Source organism: Amphiprion ocellaris, chromosome 21 (genome assembly GCF_022539595.1).
Source record: "Amphiprion ocellaris isolate individual 3 ecotype Okinawa chromosome 21, ASM2253959v1, whole genome shotgun sequence".
NCBI lineage: Eukaryota > Metazoa > Chordata > Actinopteri > Pomacentridae > Amphiprion > Amphiprion ocellaris.
The window spans coordinates 8,644,149-8,671,059 of NC_072786.1; the positions used below are offsets into that span (position 1 = coordinate 8,644,149).

At 40.4% G+C, this 26,911-nt stretch overlaps 1 protein-coding gene across 5 annotated transcripts in view; it reads left to right on the top strand.

Annotated features, from left to right (window-relative positions):
• dock4b (dedicator of cytokinesis 4b) overlaps positions 1–26,911 on the top strand; it is a 135,447-nt gene that overhangs the window by 22,775 nt on the left and 85,761 nt on the right. For all 5 annotated transcript variants that reach the window (XM_023262540.3, XM_023262548.3, XM_023262561.3 and 2 more), the window contains exons 2-7: positions 14,272–14,355; positions 16,634–16,674; positions 18,734–18,789; positions 18,877–18,973; positions 19,565–19,713; positions 22,613–22,697. In XM_023262540.3, coding sequence (XP_023118308.2) covers positions 14,272–14,355; positions 16,634–16,674; positions 18,734–18,789; positions 18,877–18,973; positions 19,565–19,713; positions 22,613–22,697 — 512 coding nt within the window. The remainder of the gene's footprint in view (positions 1–14,271; positions 14,356–16,633; positions 16,675–18,733; positions 18,790–18,876; positions 18,974–19,564; positions 19,714–22,612; positions 22,698–26,911) is intronic.

Genomic DNA, 26,911 nt, shown 5'->3' on the forward strand with positions numbered 1-26,911 from the left:
TACACACATCATCCATATCCCCAGGCTTTGAAAGTTTTACTTCAAGAATCAAGGACCAGTTTATTCATTTAAAATCTCATGAAAATTTCCTGCACCGCTGTGTATGATATGCACAAAAAAGATGAATTCTAAAAGATAAATACAAGAAAAATAAAACCAAAAAATCATACAGGAAAGTGGATCCTACATAGATACGTACAGATATCTTGCTATACAACATTTATTTCCTGTTTTAATGAGGGAGAATAAATATTTCTGCTCCACGCTTCCTAGTAATCTTCAGAATTTATAACAACTTCTTAATCATTAACTTCATGAAAAAGTCGGTGCACTTTAGTATGCAGAGATAATTTAATTCCATAAGCTGGTAATTCAGCAACAAGGTCTACCTCCAGGAGAATAATAAGATCTTATTTATCTCTTCTATTGTATCCACGGCTACACTGGTCCAATATTTCCAAATGTTGAGATTACAATTCTTATCATATTCCCCCATAACATTTTGGATGACTGGCCGTAGCCTGATGATCCCCTTTCTTTACATCTTAAGATGGATTTTAAACAAACACAGAAAGAGGGATGTGCTCTGTTTGTTTAAAGAGCAATTCAACTTTCAGATGTCTTATTAAGTAACTGGACCACTACAAGCTTTCTATGGCATATCTAGAACCCTGCTGGAAGGACCAACATCACTGTTCTAAATATATTTATTTATATATTGGCTCATTTGATGTTTTGATTATGTTTAAATAGTGTTCAGTAACATGCCAGTCTAAGTATGTACATGTATCACACAGCTTTTATTCTTAAAAACCCATTCTGTATCATCTGAATGACTGCATTTGTTACAGTTCCTTCAGACAATCACTCATCTGTACTAGTATGTGTTAGCAGTTCTGCAGTTCTTGGTTTTGTGATGTTAACGGTGTAGCTTAACTTGTCTCTTTGGTATTTTCTGAGCAATTCCTGTGCTTTTATGCCCTTCTTTGCCAGTTTTTAACTTTGTATTAAGCTATTAAATGTACCTGAAAGTGTCACCACAATAAAACACCAGTGTGTGGCTAAATAGGTTACAATAACTAGGGGATTACTTTAATTTCATTGCATGTCTATACACGCAGTAAGTTGATGCACATTAACATCATAATAAGGTTTATACTGGCAGGAATACGAGTTATGAAGTATTTTCCCTATCTCATTCTTTTCAAACTTCCTTTATTGAATTTCTCCATAAAATGAGAGGATAATAATGCAAACAATAAACAACTGTAAACAGAACTTCCTCTACCTTCCCCATAGCTCATATCTCACGTCTCTGTCTGTATTGCGCAGTCTTGTCTCCTTCTCTTCCTTCTCCATGACTGCTTTGACCTTGCTTTAGTCCCCATGTCTTCACTCTGGCCCTGCGGTCGCTGTGTACATATTTGAGAGCCGACAGGGAGCGTCTCTTTTCCCCTCTGGTTGACACACAGCACACGGCTAAACAACGTGAAGTGAGACACACAAAAGCTGACAGCTACTTATCTCCTCTGCCTTTTGATGCACTCTCCCTCACTCTTTCTGTTTCTCCCTCTCGTCCAGTCTCTCCTCGCCATTGTCTCTTTCGGTCGCTTTCGTTTGCCAGTCTCGCTGTTCTGCCGTCTTGATCTGTCCTTCACCTCCTCTCACCTGTCTCTCTTTTTACCCAGACTGCCTCTTTCTTTGCTCCCCAGTCAGCACAGAACCCACCAGTATCTGCACACCATCGGGCTTGAGGCTGTGGCTGTGAGCTGCACTGCTCTGTCTCTCTCATTTTTAAATCTCTTGACAGACACAAAACACAAATAAAAAAATCCAAACTAAGTCGATGCTGTGGTTGCACCAGCTCTATCTTATAAAATCCAGTTGATATGGATTCACCTTGGGGCGGCACTTCCCCATTTTTTTTTATTTTTTATTTTTTATAACTGCCACACCTTCTGTTTTTGATTTTTGCCCTACCAACACTGCAAGATATAACCACAGATGCTGTTTTTGGTGGGTTTTGTTTCATCATTTTTTCATCATAGTTTCATCATCCTCAGCGTAGACCTGACTGCTTTTGGGTTATTATAGCCTGGGGCTATAAAAACGAGGGAGTGTGTATATTTTTTCCCCTCTAATAGTGGGTGAGGGTCTTTTGCTGATGTCACGGTGATGAGAAATAGTCTCAGATACTGTTTTATGGTGCAGCTGACAGCGAAACACACAACCTGCCACATATTCATCTGTGTTTTATGGATTCATAAAGGTCACGCACTGTTTTCTGCTCTGTTGAGGCCTCACTCTTGCATATTCACAAGTTGATTTCCTCTCAGCATTGTGTTTCAATGTGCATAATCTGGGTCAGGAGAGGCTGAAATGCAGATAGAGGTCAGTCACACCTCCTCTTCCTTGAAAGACATCGGTGAATGAATGATAGAGGTACATATAAAGGAAGTGGAGAGGTTGCAGCTGAGTCAGAAGCAGAGAGAGGCAGATTGATGCAGTAAGTTTCAACTGACACTCCCATTTTTAACGGTTATACCTGCAGGAAGAAAAGCAGATGTTTTGTCAGTTTGTGGCGGCTGCGGCAGACTCTTCACTTGTTCGCTCAGTCTCCGCAAATCTTCCTCCTCTATCACTTTCTCAGCAGCCACACCCACAGCCTTAATTTCTCGGCTCACTCTCAGCATGTTTCAGCCTTTCTTCCTCCACTCTCCAGTCCTTTCTCTCTGCAGGGTGGGAGGATGTGTGGGCGCTGGTGTCGGTGTGACTTCACCTGCTGCCGAAAATCAACACTCAATAAAGCTGCAGAGAAAAAGAGAGATAATACCAGGTTTTATTTGCGGTTATTGTGTCACAGGGCATGGTGCAAGGATAGCCAAAGACAAAATCAAAGCAAGTGGTGAGATTTTCTACTTCTTTTGTTGGTAACAATCACAGTTTGCAGACCGATTTTCTCATTAAACTATGACCTGTCACCTCAGTTGAGCACCCGCTATTTTCCGGTGTAGATGCTGATATTCTGGGTGTGCTTGCTTTCAGTTTTACCTCAGATAATGTGGTTTAGATAGCCATGCTTAACTGTTGGTTTGCTATCTTAACTGACAAAAGTAAGACCCAAGTTGCAATACACTGGAATTATTCTTTAACCTTCTGAACCCGAGTGGTTTCTGGGCATTTTTGTTCCTGTCACATTTCTCTTCACTTATTTTTCACTGCAATATAAAGTCCTGCACCTCTATGGAAGCTGCACAGCCATTGCTAGGAGAAGAGAAACTCAAAAATAGTCTATTTTGCAGTCTAACTAAGGTTTAATCCTGGAAGTCATGAAAAATGGAAAGCAAAAGTTGAATTTTTTTGATTATTCGTTTCACTTGGAATTGACATTTTTCAACATTATTCCAAGACATACCATAGTCATATTTCTTTATATATAACATACATACATACATTTATTTCCATACATGTCTCCTCTCTGCCCTGTGTAAACACTGCCTGCAGTTCAGCCCATTACCGTTGAATTGTCCGAGAATTTTTGCGACTTGATCATTGATCACAACCGAGTTAATAATAGCTTCATTGTTTGGCTGACCAATGAGGATTTTTTTGTTTTGTTAAAGAATCTGCAAATGGCCATGGAGTAGAATGAATCGATTTTGATGAAATCTCCATTTAAATGCTGCATTTGCTGTTTTTCTCGATGATACTGAATGTCTCCCATAATTAGTCCAAGAACGGTCACAAAGTTGAAAATCCAATGATTCTTTCTGTTTTTATGGTTTCTTGCTATGATAGATTTGTAATTTTGCCAATTTTTAAAAAGCAAAAAAGCAAAAACATGCCTTTCTAATCTGCCAGAGGGTTTTTTGGGTTCAGATGGTTAAAGATGCACTCATCAGTAATTTATTTTATAAGCAATGGAAAAACTTGCTATGAATAATGTTAGAATTGTTGCTTGCATAGATAGTACCACAGAGAATTACCACTTGACTCTCCAGTTCCTCTGAGCTTTAGGAAGAATCTTAGCAGCTTGCAGTTCATGGTTTTGCTTTTTACAAACCTGTAGCTTTAATGTTGTGGTTCACTGCTAACCTCAACATCGCTTCAAAATTAGTCAAACTACTAGAAATTGACATTGCTACAACTAAAGTAGATATTACATTCATGAGGTGGGCAGAAATATTGCTCCAAATTAATTCTAATGTTGCTTCATGTTGGTTGGATGTGTAAATAAGCAACTGTTTGCAGCCACTTCATCTTAATCAACGAATGATATGTCAACACTGTGTTTACAGCTTGTTGCGCTTCCCCCAAGTGGCCCTAAAATATCAGCTTTGACTATGCAGCGTACCTGATGAAGATGATGAATTTGCTTTCACACTTGACTTGCCTGCTGCCCTCTGGAGTGTTTAGTTACAGAGCTGAAAAACCCCGGAGCTGAAATCTGGTGGCAGCTCGACAAGAGTCCAATCGTCCTCCGGGGTGAGCTGGCATCGGGTTGCTTCCCACAGAAATCCGGCCTGGTTTGTTTTTTTGGCACGAACGCCATTAAACCCAGTCACAGGAAGTATCCCTTATGTTATTATTGTGTACCTCTTCGGCTGCGACTGGCAACTCCCAGGTACAAAAGAAAAGAGCTACAGGAAAGTGTGATGTGATCGTGAATGGGTAAAAATGAACAGTTGATCAAGAAGTATACAAATCCCTTCCAAATACTTGATTATTTAGACATCAGAGTGATTAAAAGCACCACTAATGATGTCATAATCCAATGATAAATATTACAGAACGAGTAGGAAAAATTACAAATTTATGCAGGTGAGATAAAACCTCCCAAGAGGATTATAATAATCATCTCATCTCAACTTTGGCATCAGTGGGCTATCTAATGCATGCACTTAGCTAGCTTTGAAGCCACACACGTGCACACACACACACACACACACACACACACACATACACACTCACTGAGTCAGATTAATGCCTGGGAATGGGGTGAGGTTTTACTGCAATGACCTATATTTCTATTTAATCTGAGTCATTTATGATTTTTTTTCCTGCTCAGGCCAGTTGGACAGACTGAATGTCACTTTAGTTACTCTTTTCCCCCACTTCACGAGCTGCTGCTGCTGCTGCCTTCGCTGGTGATATAGTCACATAACCGTCTAATGAAAAGTCTTGCCAAAAAAGTTTTCCTCGTTAAAAGCCTCTTTAAAACACATGAACTGACAAACTGTGAGTCTCTGCGAGGATGTGTTTACAGGTAATCATGCTAGAGGGTAAAGCAGCAAGAGTTGATCCAAGTTTGCAGACATATTCTCTTTTTAATAGAGGGCTGTGAGTTTCACCTTCGCAGCTTGTATTTATCTTTCGAGTTCTTTCATGCGTTCGATACTTCTGGTGTAAGGATTTTTACATTCCTGACACAGAGGTAAGGCTGAAATGTTATTGAGCCCTGAGCTGCACTTTTTTTGTAATACCATTCCTCTGCTTTGAAAGCTTGTGCTCCGGCAGCGTGATTTGAGAGAAGGGTTATTGTTGCTAGTGAGCAGTTTTGTGATGGTGGTTGGGGCGCTATCTCGGCGCACACAAAGGCGGTGTAAGGAAACTGGCGGCCGGCAATGAAGAAGGCTAAATGAAAGCCGTTCCTCCTGGGTGATTCTACTGCCCTGGTTTTTGTCTGCACTGCCTATCAGACCTCTACGTCTGTGCACGTGTGTGTGTGTGTGTGTGTGAGGTTTTTTTTGTGTGTTTCTGCGTGCACAACTGCCAAGTTGAGTCCCGTTCAAGGCCTCCCCGGTGCTGCTACTTCCAGACATCTGCCCGCTCCCTTCTCCTCCAGCCGACCCCTGTTGATTGGACCTCCTTTAAAATGCATGATGCCACTTCCCAGCATTCCTAGCTCGGTCGGAGAAATCACTGTTTCACAGAGGCACGCACGCTGGCACTCGAGCTGTCAGGTAGCTCTCCTGCTCTGTGGCACCGATGCAAACTCGTGTGCGTTTGTGAGCTGTGTATGCATGAAAAAACGTCTTTGCTGTTTGGATTTTCCTACTGCAAGATCTCTGAGTAAGTCTTTGTGTGTTGTTAACCACACTCGCCCCCTCGCTGCCTTTAATCCACGAGGCAGTGGACATGTACAGTATTTTGGCAAGAAACGGAGCCATTTGTAGCTCCTTTTTTACTGACCACATAGAAAGATAAATGCTTGAAGCCTTTGAGCAGAAACACAGTGTGCGTGGATTTGGCCACGACAAAACATAGCTGAGCTGGTTTTGGTCTGAGTAGGAATGTTTTAGTCACATTGCTGGAATAAGGAGCACTTTTGGTTTGGCAAATACATTTCTGACTGTGCTATGCTTTTGGACAGTGGACGTGCAGAATGTGCAGCATGAGGAAGTAAAGAGTTTTTTATTGGGGCCAGAGGATGCAGAACGCAGTGTGCAGCTTGAGGAAATAAAGTGGTTTATTAGTGAGTTTAACTTTCAGTTCTGTGTATTAAACGCTTCACCTTGTAAATGTGTAGGAAAACGGAATGAAAACAAGCATTTGCTTCCCCTTGTGGGGAATTGCTTCTCCTCCTTACTTCAGAATCAACCCATTAACCTGATTCTGATTCTTACAAATATGTGTTTTGCATGCATGTCTGCGCATGGTTCATAACACTCACATGTATGTTCCCACACACATATTAAATATTCATGATCCCTACATTTGGCAGCGATAGAGGCCAGTGGAGTGCCACCAGTTTCTATGTTGTCAAATTAGCATATTAATGATATAAATGCTGTATAATTAACATGTGGGAGTGGATTATACGTGCGAATCGTTGTCAGATCAGTCAGAGAGAAGAAAGGGTCAGGCTAATTAGGTTAAAAAGCACATTAAGGAGCGCTTTGAATAAAATTCACCATGTGATTTGGTGGTAAAAGCTTTCGGATCTTGACACAAAAAATACTTCCTTCGTTTTGCTTATTTATTTATTTCACTTTAATGGTGAAATCTCCCATTAGTGATGGTATCCCTTTCATAATGTTGTTGCTTTTCTTGTCATTTTGAAGGAGATTTCTAATGTTTTCCTCAGTCAGGGCCAGTGGCGGTATTTGTTCTTCTAAGGAGCTTAGAAGCAGCAACAGACAAACCAAATGTAACATGGTTTGACAGGCCTTGACTCCAAGTGGCAGCCTAAAACACATGTAAGCCTAATCCGAGCCAGTAGGCTTTCCAGGGATCTCGACTTATTCAGCAGAATGCACTTGCAAACTAGCAAACAGATACACTGTATGGATTAAGGCGGGGTGAAAGCGCATTAAAGAGATCGAAATGCAACCTCTGACTCCACAATCCCATATATCACCGTCTCAGTCAGTTAATGAACAGATTTTTTTGCTTTCGGTGCAACTTTGTCTGGTGTAATATCTGAGTTAGGGCTGCGACTAATGACTGCTTCCATTATTGATGAGGCTATCAGTGTTTTTTAATTATTAATTATCAAATGATTATTCACTCTATAAATGTGGCTCTCCAGCTCGTTGTTTCTACAAACTTTAATCTGTGTGAGTCCTTGTGTAAAAGTTGGAGATGACTTTTATGGAAGGTTACATGAGGCCACGTGAGATTGTTGAAGCGCTAAAAACATGAAGAATAATAGCAGATATGCGGAATTTTGTCATAACTCTGATCGTGAAACTGTTCGTACTGTTACAGAAAGGCAGGAAATTCTCATATTTGAGTGCACTGTGATGAGTAAAACAAACCACTCAAAGCTGATAGAGTCCACTTGGATCCACTTGAGTAGTGGACATATTTACATACAAATTTGAGGAAATGTGGAGTACAAGGAGACCTATTTAGACTGAGTTGGACTGAATATAATATGAAATACTTCTGCTCAGTGGCAAACAAGTGAACCCACAAAGACCTTTACTCTCTATGCTTGGATTAGTGATACATTGATATATATTACTCTTACATGCATAGATTCACACTTATAACAGGCTAAAATGAACTACTTGCTATACTAAGCAGAAGTATATCATTAGAGATGTGGCATAATTGTCATTTTTAAAAAAAAATTATTAGATTTTTTTAAGATAATGATATTTATTGACTTAGAATAATTGATTTTTCCACATATGGGGTTACAGCTTTGTTAAAATTCAGCTAAATTATCTATTGTTAATGTTTTCAGGGAGTCTGTTGCTCCACGTTGGTTTTAGTATTAGCAATCTTTGACTTTTTCACATTGCTTCCATGTTTTGTCCAAAGTTGCTTCATATTTACCTCACAGTTTGTTGTATTTACTCCCCACCATTTGTTTGTCGTTTTATCCACCGTTTTCTGCCATCAAAACTTGACAGTGAGAAGAAAAAGAGTTGCATTGGCAGCATATTTAATTGCTCTCTGCTTACTACCTCGAAATGCATTGCTCCGTGTTTAATAGCTGCGAGAAGTACCCATGTGTGACTCAGAAGTAGGAAGGCACAGTTGGTGTATTATTAATCTCAATCACGATTTTGGCTTTTAAACGAACATGATCAGCTGCAATATTGACACACAACATGTTTGCTCTGCTCTGCGAATCAAATCAAGTGCTTCCTAAACTAACAGCCAGCCAACAGAGAGCAATGGAGATGTTTTGGCTCCACTTTTGGGGAGCTGTCATGCCACTGCGTTTGCACCCCTGCAGCGGCAGCCTGTGCAGAAATGTTCTGGATGTTGTGGCTGCGGTCCAGAGTTGAAGAGTAATTTTCAACAGAGAGCAGGTGGGCAAAATGGAAATGAAATGGCAAAAACTACTGCAGAAGGTGAAGAGCTTGGCCCTGGAAACAGATCATCATCTGCTGTTGGAAAGTATTTTAGATTTAGGGCAAGTGATGGTTATCAAAAAAAAAATATATATGAAAAAGAGTGCATGAGAGTCATGTCTGTGCTGCAAAGCAACACAACTAACTTCCTTTAACCACCTGAGAAAACACAACAAACTGTATGTAGAATATATGAAGGTCAAGAAGAATAACGACACAAAATCATTGAATCCCTATACTTGTCCAGTTTAATGTCAAATATTCTCTACAGTGCATCACTATGTTGTGCGGAGTGAAAGTGAAAGTTGATTTAATTTGAGGTAAAAGGTTTTGGTACAATTTCTAAAATAGTTTTTGTCTTCTACTCTTTGCAGTGTGACAAAGAACCAATCTTATTTTAATGCAAAGAGTTGCACATTCACAGAAATATAACACAGCATGCAAGTAATAACAGTGCTTTGTTTGAACGTAAAAACGCACTAAAAATACTTTGTAATGAATGTAAAATGATGACTTTTGTGCACGCTTTTTATGTAACTTTTGAGTTAATTATGTAGAATGAGTTTGTGAGTGAATGAGGGAGTGTTTTGGTCACAGCTTGACTTCATAAGTTCTTTTACTGTAGTATTACCTCGACATTAGCTAAGACATCTACAGTGATATTCTTATGTGCTGTGATGGAGATAAGTGCTGCTGTGCTTCTCCCATTAAGACCCAATGACACACTGCATCAGTGTCACACCACCAGCCCTCTATTAGACATATTATTCTGTTCTCTTTATCCTTTTCTGTCTGTCCTGATTTCCTCGTGTCTTTTGTTTCCTCTTGAGAAAACCGACAGTATGTTTCTGTTTGTCTATGCATGTGATGCGTAGTTTGCTCTTTCCGACTTCCGTCTTTGTGGAATCTTTAGGGTTGATGGTCTGGTCAAGAATAGCAGCGTCCTGGCTTTGACCCAGTGGACCAGTGTCACATACAATCAGACTGAGTGTGCTTGTGTGTGTCAGAAAGCATCAGAGTTTGCCTTTTGTTGGCTGAAATACTGGTCAGCGTAGGCCATGTAGAAACTGGATCTAATATGTTCAATAGGCAGATAATTTGTGTGTGTTCATGTCATATCTTTTGCCGGTCTGTTTATGTTGACTTTGCGCAATGAGATATTCATGCACCAGTTGCATTCATGTTTGTGCATGTGGCGTGTGTGTACATTGGTTCATTTATAGGCATTTCCCCCCGCTATGCCTGTTTTTGTACTCTGCGGCAGCTGTGCGGTCGAACAGCCATGAATGGCATCTTTCTCCCCCATTTGTACTCACTGTTCTTTCTCTCTGGCGCAACAGGACACAACCCGCAATCCCGGTAAACGGGACAAAACAACAACAAATCAGTTCCCTCAAGAGCGTACACCTTTTCCCGTCTCCTCCATGCATCATTTATTGGTTAGCCGGGACGGACGGTTGACAGACAGACTGATGACAGGCAGTTAGAGGCAGACGGTCAGACAGCAGCTGGCTTGTGGATCGACAGGCGGGAAGCTTTCATTTCACAGCAGAAAAAAAAAAAAAAAAAGCGGTGGCTTGAAACTGAATAATTTAGCTCAATGCAGCTGGGAAAGTAACTTGGATAATTCATGCATTGGGCACACTTTGTGAGTGAAAGTGTGCTTGCTGTGATTGGTCTCCGTGTGCAAGTGTGAGCGATTGGGCTTTGAATGAATTACAAAAAAGTCGGCAAGTGTCGGGCGTCTTGTGCGTGTTTGTGTTTGTGTGCATGCGGTGGCTCTTTGAATGAATTACAAAGTCAGATGTGCACTTGTGACAAATCCCTTGTAAGGATGGTGGTGCTGCAGCTCGAGGGATAACAAGGAGCTGGCGAAGCTTCAACATGAAATGCAAAGGACACCGACGAACACACTCATGCAGAGTTACAGACAGCACAGAGGGTTGTTTCATCAGCAGACTTGATCTCGGTGTCGACATGAGACAGGGGGTGGATGAGTAATTCTGCTGAATCCTCTCTTGGAGTGGTGGGCTATTCTGCTAGAGAAAAAAAGATTCCCCCTTAAATAAACAAAATGCCTCCAGCAGTTGCAGATATTGTTATAGTTCACTGTTTTTAGTTTGCCGAATTTCATCAAAAAATAGCCTCACACCTACAAGGAATAGCAAGTTTAAATAGATTTTTGCACTCAGGTATAAGAATCATATGATAAATTTACTGCTTTCAGTGGGTATTTTGCTGCTAATTAGTTTCGATTTTTGCAAACTTTGACCTTTTTTCAGGCTGTGTCCAAAATTACACCCTATTTATGATATAGTTTGTTGTATTTACACTTCGCCATTTGTTTAAACGTATAATTAAACCCACTATATTGTGCCAACAAAACTCAACAGTGAAATGAAATAAGTTTAATTGAGCGCATGTTCAGTTCGTCTCTGCTAACTATCTTGCAATTCAATACGTTTGGTAGATGTGACCAGTTAAGATTCTGTTAAAGTAATGCTTTATGTAACTAGAATTGTGGAATCTAACTTCATGAGATCTTTGTGAATTCCTAGTCACTTAATTGCAATTGAATTTGTCCCTTTGTAGGCAACAGTTACTGAAACATGACCACTGCTTTTTTTGTGTTTGTTTGTTTGTACTTTAGCCATCTAGGTAGAAGTCCCTGTTTCTTTAAACTGTCCAGGATTAAATATAATCCCTTTGCCGGAGAGGAAATTCTCTCAGTGCAGTTTGGATGGTGCGTTCAGGTACAGTGGATGAGCCCTGCAGGCAGAAGACATGAAATTCTCCCTAAACACTTTAGCTGTAGCAGGGATCCCATCTGCATGGCGGGGACTCTTATGTATTTCCAGTCCAAATCCCAGTTCAATTGCATGTGTGTGTCCATGTGTGAATGGGTATCTGTGTGTGTCCATGTGTGTCCTGCATACATTGCTGTTTTTGAATAGGCTGCTTGTGTGAGTTTGCTGCCTGTGTAGCAGCAGCAGCAGTAGGAACATTTGTAGACATTTCTACAGTTTCTGCGTTGATGGATCAGCCGGTGTTTACGTTTCTGTGCTTGTATGAACATCAGTGTTCAGTGGTTGATGTATCTGTTTGTACATGCAGGATTAGGAGCACGGCTCAATTCATCTTGTGTATGTATGTGTGTGGCAGGTTGCAGTGAGCAAGTCAGCGGGAAACTGTGCTATTTTAAAGCGTTACATGTCGATCTGTCAGCTGACACTCCCTGCTGATGGCTGGTACGCTCTCAAAGAACAAAGTACTGCTAAGTGTGAAGTAGGGATGCAAATTATAACAATTTTCTTGAGCTAAAGTCAGCCACATTGACAAATATCAATGTATTAATCTTAAAATAGCAATACATATGCCAATAAAACCATTACGGCATCAACTACTGATATTTAATGTTCAGAAAGTGGCATTAGGGATTTGAAAAACAGATAAAGTAAACACCAGATTACCTAAGTATTAAACAAAGACAACAAGCTGCAGTTTTCCACAGTAAATATGCCATAGCAGTTTAAATCTCTTCACAGCAAACTTGAGTCATAATGGTTCTTTATAACAAAACAATTCTCATACCTGATGATGGAGTTACTTATTCACTGTAGTTAATGTTGGTCCAGCTGCTGAAAACAGCTGCTTAGCCAGTACAGATGTGCATCATTACTATAGCAGCAATTTATCAGTCCAGTATATCTGCCACAATTTACTGCCACCTCTAAAATGTATTTATACTCGTCGAACAGTGTTGCCGATACACTTTATAGCTTCAGACTGAATGTTATTGGAGGTATGTAATCAGCGTCCTGCTGCTCCTAAACATTGGCAGCAGACCTCAACTGATATATCAGTGGGCCGATATTATTGGCTGATCACAGATAAATCGATGTCAGCGTGTATGTCGTCCGATATGTGCAGATACGTAGACATTTTTTTACAGTCTATACTATAAAAGAACATGCCTTAAAAATGGCGTCATCAAACAATTTGACCATCAGAACAGGTCATTGTTCATAATCCTCTCAGTACTGTCTGCAGCACATGTAGCAGAGTATAGACCACAGTTTAGCAGAGGGCGGTGTGGAGTCAAGTGGTGTCTTTATCATAAGCTGATAACTAGTTTGCGAAAAACATTGCGGGAAAGTTATTAAATAATACCCTTATCATTTTACCCTTTCAGTATAACTCTAACAGGTGTGTATATATATAAAGTTTATATATAGTGTTTTGGCCGATATGTTGATACCAGAACCCATAGCATCTGAATCGGCCCCAAAATCCAATATCGGTCGGGCTCTAGTTATCAGGGTTGCTTTCAACAGCTGGTCAGTCTTAGCTTGCGATCTTTGTTAGCATTACAAAATCCTAGTTTAGTGTTATCTAGCTACACCAGACAGCTGTCATCTTTTTCACAGCTTTTTTTTGCAGAATTCATGAACATCTTATTGGAAGTCAGCGAACACGTGTAACTTCAGTCTAACACTATCCACTCCAAACTGTCTATGTTTTTCTTTTTTGATATTATTTTTACACAATGTCATCTCTTTTTTTTGTCTTCTTATCTTTCCTTAAAGAGGCAAACCATACAGCCAACACTCACCATAATGCATTTTTTAAAATTAGTTTTCACATCCACTGTTGACAACACAGACTTCCTGTTTCAATCAGTTCACAGAGTGAGATCTGTTCCTCATGTTTAAAATCAGTGGTATGTCCCTTTAAACTGCTACTCACGCTCTTCGTGTATATTCTTCATAGACATTGAAACGTCTAAAAACTTGATATTTTTGTATCATATTTGATTGTGAGTTTTTATTGTGTCCACTTTCCAAGCTTTCAGCATATGAACGCGGCCTCAATAAGAGGTTGTGTGAGTCTATAGAAAGTGTTAGAGATATTATTAACACCTGTGCTGGATGTGTCCACTGGCTAGTCATCTCTCAGTGGGCAATGAATCACTGCAGTAAACAGCTCGTATTGAATCAAATACAGGCTGCTCCTGCTATCGCTGCATCATGCAAAATGATTTATGACCCCGCAGTGTTCAGGATTAAATGGCCGGTGTTGTATCTCTGCTAAAGGCTCTGCATCATTATGGCTATAACTGTCAATTCTTCTGCCTCTGGTTACATTGTGTGAAAGGTTTTGCCTTAAAATTAGAAAATCAAAATTCCGTGTTGCTCATAATGTATTTATGTAAGTTTGTTTTGTGTGTTGGTGCAGAAATACAGAGACATTTTCTAAGCTTTGATTTTATTTCACCTACTCAGATTATTGATTGCACCTCCTCTCTCTCTCTTCGTGATTTATTTATTTCTATCCAGATTTTTTAGAAGTGTTTTGTTTTCTGTCACTCTGCTCGTGTCCTAGGACCTCTCTCCAAGTCTGTGTAATCGAGCTGAAACATTAAAAAATACTCATGTGGGTGTTTGTACTCTTTCTGTTGCAGTGCTGGCCAGTTTCCGAGGGACTGTCCAGCATGGCCTCCCGCTGGAAATTGGAGACACGGTGCAGATCCTGGAGAAATGTGAAGGTACAGTGCTCACGCTGCAGTTCTTCTGTATGCATTACCCTAGCAATTAGCTACTTTCTATGAGGGAAAAAAAATAGAATTAAAACAGAACATTGCATGCAAGGAAACCAAATGCTTTGCTTGAGCAGTGAGGTGAAGACTTGTAAAGCTATTTCCAACACTTCTGCTTTAGACGGTAGACAGACTAAACGAATCAGTGCCATAGCTGTCATATTTATGAACTTCTTTTATTAAATCTGTACTGCACACACAGTTATGCATGTTAATACACTCACATTTATCCACTGATTTATGAATACAACAGGGCCAGATGCAGATATATTACTTGGCGCTGACTTGCACAAACAAACTCGAGCAAGAATGTAGGTTTCTTGTACTGAAAGTTCACCAGGTGGACTTCACAGACAAACATTTCTCACATATACCGAGCTTCTCTGATATTTTCTTGAGGGACATCCAGATGCAGTGCGCATACAAAATGAGCTATGTCTTGTCTGTGATGAAGGCCTGTGGAAATTCATGTTTTGCTGCTGTTTCCTGCACCACAAACTGGCTGCTTCTCCCGCCATCCTGCCCACACTTGGTCTGTTTTTCTCCTTTAGTTGCTTTTTCTTACACTCTCTCTCCTCTGCTGTCTGTCTCTGCCCGTGTATGTTAATATGTTTTTTTAATATCTCCTTCTTTCTAGCTTTCTTTTTGCTGTTCTGTCGTAGGCCTGCTTTAATTTCTACAACAATGTGGAAACATTTCACACTCTGTTATGCACACCTAAACACAAATACGCAACCATGCGTATGCAACCGATGCATACACACCTCCCTCTTCCGGTGCTCTTGACACACTCACTTCCTGCTGGGAGACAGAAACGCACAAACCGAGAGACCGGCAGCCAGTCAGTCGTGCAGCTAGCCAGCCAGAGGGATGTGATATTGTGGTAAAGGGCCCAAAGGAAGGAGACAATAGCACAGCCAGCGGAATGCTTGGCCCAGAAGGGTGGAACTAAATCAAAATCCTGCCAGCAGCGAAGAGGCTGAGAGACAGGCTGCTGACAGTATAGGAGACAGACTAATGGCTCTGCCTCATGTTGATACTGTTGACACTTCAAAACACAGGAGCTTATAGAGCGAGCGTGTCTGTACTGACATGTGGCTCCTGTCTGTAAACGCACCGCCTCGGTAATTGATTTTTGACTCGGCCCCTTCAGTGGCTCTTTCTTGAACTTTTGTTAAGTTTCTGACAGCAGCGAATACATTAGGCTGACTGCGCCGTATATAAACTGAGATTTAAAATGCCGCTTCCTCAACCTGCTCCGTCTTGTCTTCCCCTACAGCCGGTCTGTGGAAGTATAGCATGGCAAAGAGCTGTCACAACGTTTGACCTGAAAAAAAAAAGTGACTCATCTAGGAAACACTGAGCATGTGCTCCACAACCCAGACGAATTACTCAGTACTATCCTGACCATGCATGAATGAAACAAATCTGGAAGAAAACACTACCTAAGTCACAGATGTTCTGGCAGCGGTGATTTGAATAATCTATTCCATTTACATTTCAGTTATTTAGCTAATGCTCTTATCTGGAGGGACTTACAATGGATGCAACAGTGGAATGAACTTAAATTGTCAGGTTGGAAAAGAGCATCAGCTGAAAAGCCTCTGTAAATGTAAATTGTATTAGATTGTTTCTGTCAGTGTTGGGATTTGCAAAAAACACATCAAGCACGTACTGATTTGGCCTCAACCCAGACTGGTAATGGTGTGAGAAGAGTACGAGTGAATGCAAACCACAGTTATTTTAGCTTTCTTTCTGTGTTTGCATTTGTTAACATCTGCGAAAACGAGTCGTAGTCATATTTATAGGGTTCTCGGTGGAGGTGTTACAAGTTTCTTTCCTTCACTTGCTCGTGGTCACTGCAAGCATATGTTTCGAGTGCTGCTTTGTCACATTACATGTAATCTAAAATGACATTCTTATTGGCCGTGGAAGTATTCAGCGACAGAAGTTAGCCATCTGGTAGTATTTAAGTCCACTTTTCACGTGACAGCAAGATAGAATACAAATAAATGTTTGTTGGACTTCTTACAAAAATGGGAAGAAAGGGTTCATTTTGATTAAATCACAGTCAAAACACATCTATCTCCTCTCCTATCCTTATTCTGCTCCTATTAAATTTACAGTTTTTCATATTTCTCTGCTTCTTCTGTTCTGCAGGCCATAAAAATCTAAATGTGTAATATTAATAGTGACTAGTAATTATAACAGTGCTTTTTCTCTGCAGGATGGTACCGAGGATTCATCCTGAAGAACCCAAATGTAAAGGTGAGCGAACTTAATTTGCTTTGTCTGTAGTTTGTTTGTACCCTCGTTAAACACAGATGCCCTCCTTATTCTCATCTTCGAACAGTATGTTAGCTGACAGAGCACAGATTTCGAATGGAAAGTCTCCCTCAGGCCTGTCATTGTTAGCCAAAACCAGCAATTTCACCAGCTGAGATGACAACTGTCAGGAGCAGATGTTATCAGTTGTGCCTCTGCTTCTCTGACTATGACAAGTCAAAATACCTGCTAGTTTGGTGAAACCGTGTGATTTTCCTGCAGGGCTCCACCCAACTTGAGCTGAAGTAGAGGTATAATCAGGGAGATCTAATTAGACAAGAGAATACACCTGTGTGCGTCTACAGAACGGTGGAGGAGAGAAGCCTCTTTTAGGATGAGCAGAAAGATACTGTATGTGCAGAATAGAGAAAGGGAGCGACATTATGTAAAGAAGAAGGCTACAGACTTAAAAAGACTTTTAATTGTACCTGGAACATAAAACCTCTCATAAAGTTAATATTTTGTCACACTTATTATGCATTTAATAACAAATTTTCTTATGTCTGTCTTAGATAATTTTGTTAATACCGACACTGCAATAAGCAAATTCCAAATTTACGCTCACATTGTGATTGTTGACATTTGCAAAGGCAGTCTGAGGATAGAACAAAAAGGAAATGTCAGTTTGATGAAGGCACTTACAATTGTGACCAATAGGTCTTTATCTGATTACAGTTTGAGAACAAAAACACTCATCCTTGCTCCAAACCAACCATCCATCCATTATCTGTAGACCACTTAATCCTCATTCGGGTCACGTGGGGGCTGGAGTCTATCCCAGCTGATTTAGGGTGAAGGCAGGGGACACTTTGGACAGGTCACCAGTCTATCACAGGGCTATATATACAGACAAACAAGCTCACATTCACACCTACAGGCAATTTGGAATTATCAGTTAACCTCAGCATATTTTTGGACTGTAAGAGGAAGCCGGAGTACCTGGAGAGAACCCATGCATGCACAGGAAGAACGTGCAAACTCCAATCAGAATAATCCCATGCCCAGGCTGGGACGTGAACCGGGAATCTTCTAGCTGCAAGGCGACGGTGCTAACCATCGAGCCACTGTGCCACTGTGCAGCCCCCCAAACCAACCACCTGAACCAAAATAAATCATTACTGGTAATTATGACATTCCGAAAAAATTGTGTCTTTTTAAAAATTTTCTATAGTTTTTTTCAGAATCAACTTTAATGGCTAAGTACGTACACAACATACAAGCAATTTGTTTTGGCTGCTGGTGTCACCTTAGGAATATGGAAGAGAATAATACAAAATAAAGAAACTATAGAAAGAGGAACAGAAAGGAAAATAAAAATAGCAGTAATAAAATTAAATATAACACAATATATACAAAAATTTACAGCTTGAAAGAAATATATAAACACGGTAGTGCAAATGATAATTGCATGATGCAGTGCAAAAAGTAGAGACTGCTGTTCATGATGCAAAAAAGTAAATACTGTACATGTCCATTGGAATGCTGTCTATCGTACAGGTGTGTACGAATGGCTCATCTGCTTATCAGGGTGATGGCAGCGGGGAAGATTTTTTTAAAAGATTTGTCCCTTTTATAATGCGAAGAGTCACTTTGCATTTCACTGGGACAGATAAAAACTCTTGAATCCCATGCACGAAAGATAAAAATCCCACGAGCTTGTAGAAGAATATGCAATCAACCATGCGAGGAGTTAGGTGTTTGTGTGTTGCACTTAGCCTCAGATGCTTCAGCTTAAGTTCTGCTTTGATCTCTTTAAGTCAGTAGGGAGCAACATCCAGTTTATTAGCATCAAACATTGTGCGCACATCTTTTTTTTTGTCTGCTGAATCCCATTGCTACTTGCTTTTATCTCTGTCTGCTCCCCTCTCTCCCTCCAATCTCCTTCTTTTCGCAGCTCCGTATCGATTACGTGCATCATTGTCACAAATGTTTAATGCTAATTACACTGCAAGCAAATGACTCAGGGAGCATTCTCATTAACCTGTAAATCTTCCACCCAAAGGGGATCTTTCCATCCAGCTACATCCACTTGAAGAATGCCCACGTGAAGAACAAAGGGTAAGTAGTGTCACGTGTTGTTGTTGTTGTTGTCTGCTTCCATGTCTGTGTGCGCAGGTTGTCTGATTCTCATTCATGTGTTTGCAGGCAATTTGAGACCGTCATCCCCGTTGAGGACTCCGTCATCACGGAGATGACGTCAACTCTGAGAGACTGGGGCGCCATGTGGAAACAGCTCTATGTGGTAAGAATTGCTGAACACAACCACACAAACACACTTTTTACATTGATTTAAACATCACAGCTCCTTAAGCGAAGCCGCCTTCTTTTTAGGTTTCTCATGCAGGGAGTTTATTTGGTAATTCCAAAGCCGCAAACAGTCAAACGCTTTTTCATACACATTCATTAGCTGGATTGATTGTGTTTGTGGCCTATTAAGCTATCTGGGGTGCTGATTAAATTGAGCTGATGAATACTTGGAGATCAAAGTGCATAAATTTGCGGCAAAAAGCAGCAGGACACTGAAGCTAATTTGCACAAATCCATTTTAAGCCCCTCTGTCTGCTCCTCTCTCCGGGTCGCCCTCTTCCTCTCAGTGTCGATTTGGTTCTCTAATGTGCGCCGTGTCGCTTTTCGTGTTTTCACTTATGTTTTTTTAGGGAGTCAGTGTTGATGCAACTGTATGTTTTCATCTTCTTATCTGTGCCTTCCCTTCTGCCATCCTCATTCTGTCTTCTCCTTCTTGTCAATTTCCCTTTCATTCATCGCCTTTGACTGAATCTCATTTTTTTCCCTCTTCCCGGAATCCTCCTCTCATTGTTTTCTCCTCCAACAGAAGAACGAAGGGGATTTGTTCCATCGGCTTTGGCACGTGATGAATGAAATCTTGGACCTGAGGAGGCAGGTGCTGGTGGGCCACCTCACTCATGACCGCATGAGGGACGTCAAGCAGCACATCACGGCGAGATTGGACTGGGGCAACGAGTGAGTAGAAGAAGGGCCGAGAGGGAGAGGACCTCTGGTTTCAAATGTCCAGCTTCACAGGGACTTTTTAAACACACATGAACCATATTGATGTTTGTTTTTCATTTGATTAATAATTCATCAAACTTTGCTTCTATGACAGATCCACTTGTGTACTACACATTCTTGGATTGATTTTCTCTCCCTTCATTTTACGCTGCTGTAAAAAACTCAAATTTCAAGGGCTTGAGGCTTGCTTGAGAGCAATCCATCACAAAGAACATTCTGTCAGCTTGTTTTTGTAATGATTAGCAGAAGGAGGTAATATAGTTGTAAACCGGGACCATTTTGAGCATTCACTTTTTGATGATTTGAGAGTTATTTCCATAATTTGCATATTGATGTCTTCCATTGTTCAGTATCACACTTTTTTTAGGAACTGTTATACCTTTATCTGCGGTTATTGGAGGCACAAGAGACTAAGAGAAGGAGATAGTTAGTGAGCAAAATGTAGTTTTTCAAACTGGTTATGGACTCTGGAGGCATGCACTTTGGAGGTGTCAGTCTTGATTTCTGCTCGTGCCTGTTTCTTGAATCTGTTAATTACAACAAGAGTCAACAGTAAATTACAGATGACAACCTGAATCTGTTGTTACAACCTGAACCAATTGTTGCTTTGCAGTGGCTGAAAATTGCAATTACATCAGTTTTTAAGTCATTACTGGTGTTGACATGTGATGGAAAGAGAAGCAAACAAGAGTGTTAAGTTCTTTGGTAGGAATGCACTGACCCAATGCAGTATTCTCTTTTTCCACATTTGGTGAATAGGAGCCAAGGCACTTAATGGAATGTGGAGGGGCTGGGGATCAACACTGGGCAAAACTTGCACTAATCAATACTTTATCTCATCATTGTAACTGAATGAATGCAACTGATAGCAGTGACCCTGAACTGTATGGCATTGACAACTATACATATAAGCTGTATATATATTGATTTCTAACTGTATTTAGAGTGGATCAGTCATGTAATATCTGGCCAATATCTGATCCATTCTATACTATTGTGCTGATTCAGGTCTGGTGTATTAGACTTTCTAGTTCCTGGGAATTCTTAGAATCTGAAACTGTGTGGTTGATTGTATGTGATTTCCCAACAAAATGGAAAAGCTCTTCAATCAACCAACTGACTCTAAGGGGGTGCGTCTACAAAAGCATTTTTTTGCCTGCTGAAAGTGCCAGGCGTTCTTCTTCTTCTAAAAAATGTCCAGCTGGGAACAATTGAAAGTTCTTTGCAGGTGCAGCTGAGCCACTTTAGTTGCTATAATTCGAAATCTCCACATAAGTGATGTATTGCAATTACCGATCAACTGGCTGACTCGAGCTGATTGCCTGATAGGCCCATTGTGAGCAGAATAGTCCTCCAAGCGTTATTTTTCCTATCAATATTGTGATAGTCCAGGGATGTCATTTGGATTAGACATTGCTACTTAGAGACAAGCAGTATTAACTTCTTGTCCATTGTAGTTCAGGTGTTGTTTAATATTTGCACCGGTAGGATGTAATGGTTGGTTGGTGTGGGGTTTGCCTCTCCTCCAGTGTGATTGGATAGATAGACAGATAGATAGATCAATCCATAGATAGATAGATAGATAGATAGACTTTATTCATCTTCTTGGGGAATTTCTCAGTATCCATTAGGTCACACATGTTACATTGAATAAAAATGAAGAAGGAGAAGAAGAAAATGCTTTGCTGGACACTTCCTCCTTAAAATCTTGGATGTCTCAGTTTCGTTGAAACTGTTTGAATTGTTCCCAGTTCCTGCTCACAGTTGCATAACCACATTATAGTATAGCACTATAGCTTCTGCAGAATTAATGAGTAAAATAAATCAAACTTTATGTTCACTGTAAGGGATAACCTGCAGAGAGTTTAAAGTCTAAAAGTATTTTTCACTACACCTGTCAGGAAGGTGGAATAATCGATCTAAAAACTTACCACGCTTTGGGAAATTACCATCAATAATATCAGTCAGATTTGTTCTTAATGAGCCAAAGTAAAACCTATAAATCCACCAATTGGGTCTTAAAACAAATCGGTTCCTCCAACATTTGTGGTTCGGCTCAACTAATATGTGAAGCAAACAAAACTAAAAATAATCACGTCTCATTTCACATTTCTTTCTCAGCTTCTTTTCTTCAGCTTCCTGCAGCTCTCCAACTTGTCTTCACTTCCTCTTCTCTCTCTCCGACTCTTCTTCTCTCCTCTGTCTTTTGTTGTCACCTTCATTCCCTGCAGGCAAACTCATCACTCAAATCAAGAAACTCTCTCCATCCTTTCCTCCCGCTCTCTTCTTTCTTTCCTCTCTCCATGCCGTCGGGGTGAAACGAGAAAAAAAAAAATCCTCAGAACTTCTGTCGCGCTCTCTTTCAGTCTGTCCTCACCCTTCACTCTCCTTCATTTCCCTGCTGTGGGCCCTGCTTGAACACACATCCATACTTAGTGAGGAGGTGGTTGGAGGGTCCCTCGGTGTGGGCTGTTGCATGCCTGACCAGGCTCGTCTCTTTTATTGCTGAGAAGTAGACACACTCTAGTGTGTCGGTTTTGGTCCGCTGAGATGGCTAACCTAGAAGAAAGGTAGGATAGAGGTGTTTGTGGATAAGAATAAGAACAGAGAGGGTTAAAGGATAGAGGGGAAGGATAAAGAGGGCAGCAGGAATAGCAGCTGTAAGGACAGGGTGTTTTCTTTCATATGTTCTTCAATAAAGCAGACAGCCTCTTCAGTTTAGTTTGAAGGCTGACAGGTAATCTGAAATCTCTGGTGTGTGTGAACTTGTCCATCTGTATGGTTTGTTATTTATGCTCAGACCTGCCACAGAAGTCTTATCTGTATGTATCACTTCTTCAATGCGTTTCAGACAACTTGGCTTGGATCTGGTCCCGAGGCGAGAGTTCAGCATGGTGGACCCGGATGAAATCAGCGTCACAGAGCTTTACAGACTGGTAAGCGGACTCAAAGATCTTCACTTTGTGTTCTTAAAACTAACCCCCATTCAGAGGGTTTATTGTCCCTACAGCAGAATAATAGTGTGTGCAACCAGACCATTCTCCAGTGCTGACACAGTGCTATGGAGAAGGGTCTGACTGTGTTTTGAAAATGTATTTCACAGCTACAGATTTGACACTGTGGCTAGCTTCTGCAGCTTTACAGAAGATATGAAACCTATTACAAACAGTGAAAAGATGTTTTACAAGTGAGTACTCAAGACTTGGTCAATTCCAGCTATCCCTGTAACTGGCAGAAAAAGTCACATTGTGCCCTTTCATTCACATAGACCCATCAGACCTTAAACTGTAGAAATAAATAGAAATAATGCAATATGACAATTCATGGTTCAGAAAAATATAACAAATCTTGGATAATGGATACTTTTGTGATCAGGCTCTTGTGAAGGATTTCTATGATGGTGAACAAGGTTCAGACCGTCCTTTCAGCAACCGTTTTTGAGCTTTTCTGTGGTACGACATGATAGTTCACTCTTTACTGGGTTGTTACTGAATTGTAGATGTTCACATTTCCATTTTCTCCAAGAACTTGAATCACGTCTCCGTGTTGGCATAAATATTGTAATTGAAAGTCAGCTCTTGTCCTTGGTAGCAGCAGTTGGCAAAACGATTTGGTGTTATCCACCCAATACACCAGTGATATCAGTGTTTTTCCTCACATGTAGTCGAGTTGAAGGACTACATTCTCCCTCTTCCATCTGCCTCCTTATTTCTTCCCTTCCTTTCCCTACTGTTTGCTCCCTGCTTCCCTTTCCCGCTTTCTCCAAGCCCCAGCCACTGTTACCGTGGCAACCACTTCTCTGCCCTGGTACAGTGTAGGGAGGATTGTAACACACACACACACACACACACACATGCACACCCACAGTGTGTCGGCTTTCCCTTCACAGGGGTAATTGAAGCTCTTAATCCATCTGTTTCTTTTTTTGTTAGTCAAAACAAAAGCAGGCATCGCAGGAAGAAAGCTTAATGCACCTCTATTAAATGGCGTACAAAATGAGCAAATGACTGCAATTCCCCTATACTGGGACAAGATAAAGGGACAGGCATTCAGTGCTGTCATCCGCATACAAAAACACACAAGAGCCGCATGCAAGAAGACACAACACACCGTTTCAACGAGCCCAAATTACATCAATTATTTTTCAGTGAGATCTTGTGTTATGAGAACAGCTCCTTTCTTTCCTGTCTTGTGCTGTGCTGCTGTGGTGTGGCTTAATTAAATTGAGATGGGGATTACCTGATGTGTGTGTGTGTGTGCATATGTATGCATGCCTGTGTGTGTGTGTGTGTGTGTGTGTGTGTGTGTGTGTGTGTGTGTGTATGCATGCCTGTGTGTGTGTTGAAATGGCAGTGGGGTGTTACTGTGGGAAAATGTAGCTGCACTGTATCAAGGAATTATGTGATATCTACCCAGTGAGAATAAAGAGGACATAAGGAAGAATAAAGGGAAGACAGCTGAATAATATATATACATATACACTAATGGTCATTTTTACTATGCATTAATGTATAGAGTTGTTGATTCACAGCTCTTACAATAAAACATCAGGGAATAATTAGAAATTTTGACTTATTGTCGTTGTTAGGAAGAAAGTAAACGCGATTTTGTGTTATAAATAATCCTCACGTGTATGTATGTATGTATGTATGTATATATATATATATGTGTGTGTGTGTGTGTACACACACACACACACACACACACACACACACACACACACACATATATATATATATATATATATATATATATATATATATATATTTATACTTCAGTAATTTTAAACAGGGAAAACGATGAGGTTATTGTTTATTAACTTTTCCAAAATGTATTTTCCAAACTACTTATCAATGTATTATGAACACTAAGCTGGACTCCACACCATTTGCTCAGCTGTGATACGTAGTCTGCTACATGTGCTGCTGATAGTACTATAAACAATGGAGTTGGAGCCACTCTGTTGGGTGAACATTAAAACATTATTTATAATTTCCCCTAAGTGCTTTTTTTGTATTATGTTCTCTAAAAGACAGTTTTCATGTGTGCCCATACTGGACAAGATATGCACTGATAGCAATATATGAGTATGAGTAACTGATATATCAACTGGGCTCTAATATTCAGTATGTAAGTGACGAAAGTTATTTTCTTACGGTGTGCAGCTCTGCATATTATGTCCAGTCCATTGGAGTTATTAAGAAGATCATCTGTGGAGATCAAAGGCCAATTTTTAATTGGACGCATTTGACTTTACTACCAACAACAAACACTTGAAGCATTTGGTTTGGTAACAGCTTTAAAGTAAGAAACTCTCATGCAAAGTCTATTCATTTGGGATAGCTGTCTGTAGAGCAAAGGCAATCAGCTTCAAACTTCCCGTTTTTTCCTCGGAGACTTGAGTTCAGTGCCGAGCGCGAGCCGAGCAGACTAGAGTTTAGATCTCGCAGCGATGAATTCATTAACAGTGGCAGATCAGACGGCGGTGATAGATAGCTCGGGTCTGGCCCTGGACATGTGGTCGTAAAATACCCTCAGCGGCTTCGTTTATCACTAAAGAGAAACACTAATGCTTGAAAGCCTTCACACATCCACAGGTCTTCTTCCCACAAGCTTAAAAAGTGGGATAAAGGAGGCTTAAGTAGTCATGTAGAAGTGAGCGATGGCAGAAGGATTTAGAAGTTTCTCTGCGGCCTCAGTTTGACCCGTCACTCCTTCTTGAAGCTCCTCGTAGTCCCACAGTCGCGCCACTCCTCATGCTGTTTGGGAAAAGATTACTGAGTGAACAATAATAAGACGGTTGGCCAAGCACACACATGGTCACGTCCCCTCTCTGGTCGGCTATCTCCCGGCCTCTGCTTGTTGCCTACAGCATTATGTGTTGCAGGTAGGGCTGCCAGCCTGTCATGTCTACCCTTTGTGTCTAGTCATGCTGAAGCTGTCATATAACCACGCACTGTTCCCGCCGGGCAGCTTAAACGACACGCTGAAAATAACCTCGTAATAAAATCCCACAACATAAATTAGGCCTTCCCAAGACCTAGTCATTCTGCGTCAAAACCCTGCTGTGTATAGAAACACTGATCTGGTTGAGAAAAAACTAAACATTGTGCCTTGTTGTTAGATCATTCTCCGGATTGTTTTCTTCTGGGATCTCAGATACTATAGCGCAGAGGAGTGAGGGCAAAACAAAACATATTCATCACTTTGACAGATATTTCAAATTTAAAATGATTTGTGGTATAATTTTTGAACGTGTTTAAGTGTAATGCCATGTACACACAGTGGTTTTTGCACAGCTTTATATTTATATCGCAGCCTGAGCTTATCATTTGTGTTTGATTTCTTCCCCTCACTGTTTACACAATAGCTCATAAATCAACCTTTAGAGTTTTAAACCATCTCTGAAGCACTGTAGCTTAAGATTTTGTTGCCTTTATGTTTAGTCAAAGCAATATTGTTGTTGCTTGGTGAGGCATTTTTAGATGTGTTCAAGTAAACTGCAAAACCACTGCCTTCATAGTTATGCTTAGGCAGCATAATTGCTGTGAAAAGTAAGAAACAACCTGTTTGAAACCGTATTTAGACAACATCCAGACTAGATTATTGTTTGTCTTCCATGTTTAACTTTGTGACATTATATATTGCCATAAATAATTAATGATCTTGTGATTACAGCAATTATTGTCAATAATCCTTTCAAAAAAATCTGTGTAATTGACATTAAGTCAAAATTATTCCTTCCAATCATAATCACCCAACTTCCTTGTATATGGGTTATTGCCTCTCAGACTGTATTTCCCCCCAGGTGGTTTTCTACAGCAGCAGAAAGTCTTTGTTGAAACCGACAAGCTCCACCAAAGGATCATAGTTTCTTTGTTCTAACTCTGAAAAATTGGGAAATTATTGGCAAATTTTGGGAAAACCACTGCACAGTCAGTAAATTTTGGCCACAGTAATCACAAAATCTTGTTCAGCTTATGTAAGATAGACATCAAATGTAATGATGCAACTTTGAATTACCCCTAACAGACTTGAACATTTTAGGAAATAGATGAGTTACATGAATTAACTGATAGCACCATGTCTGTGCAGCAAAAATGTAGTAGAACCCAGGAGCTCGTTAGCATAGCTTAGCTTAGCATGAAGA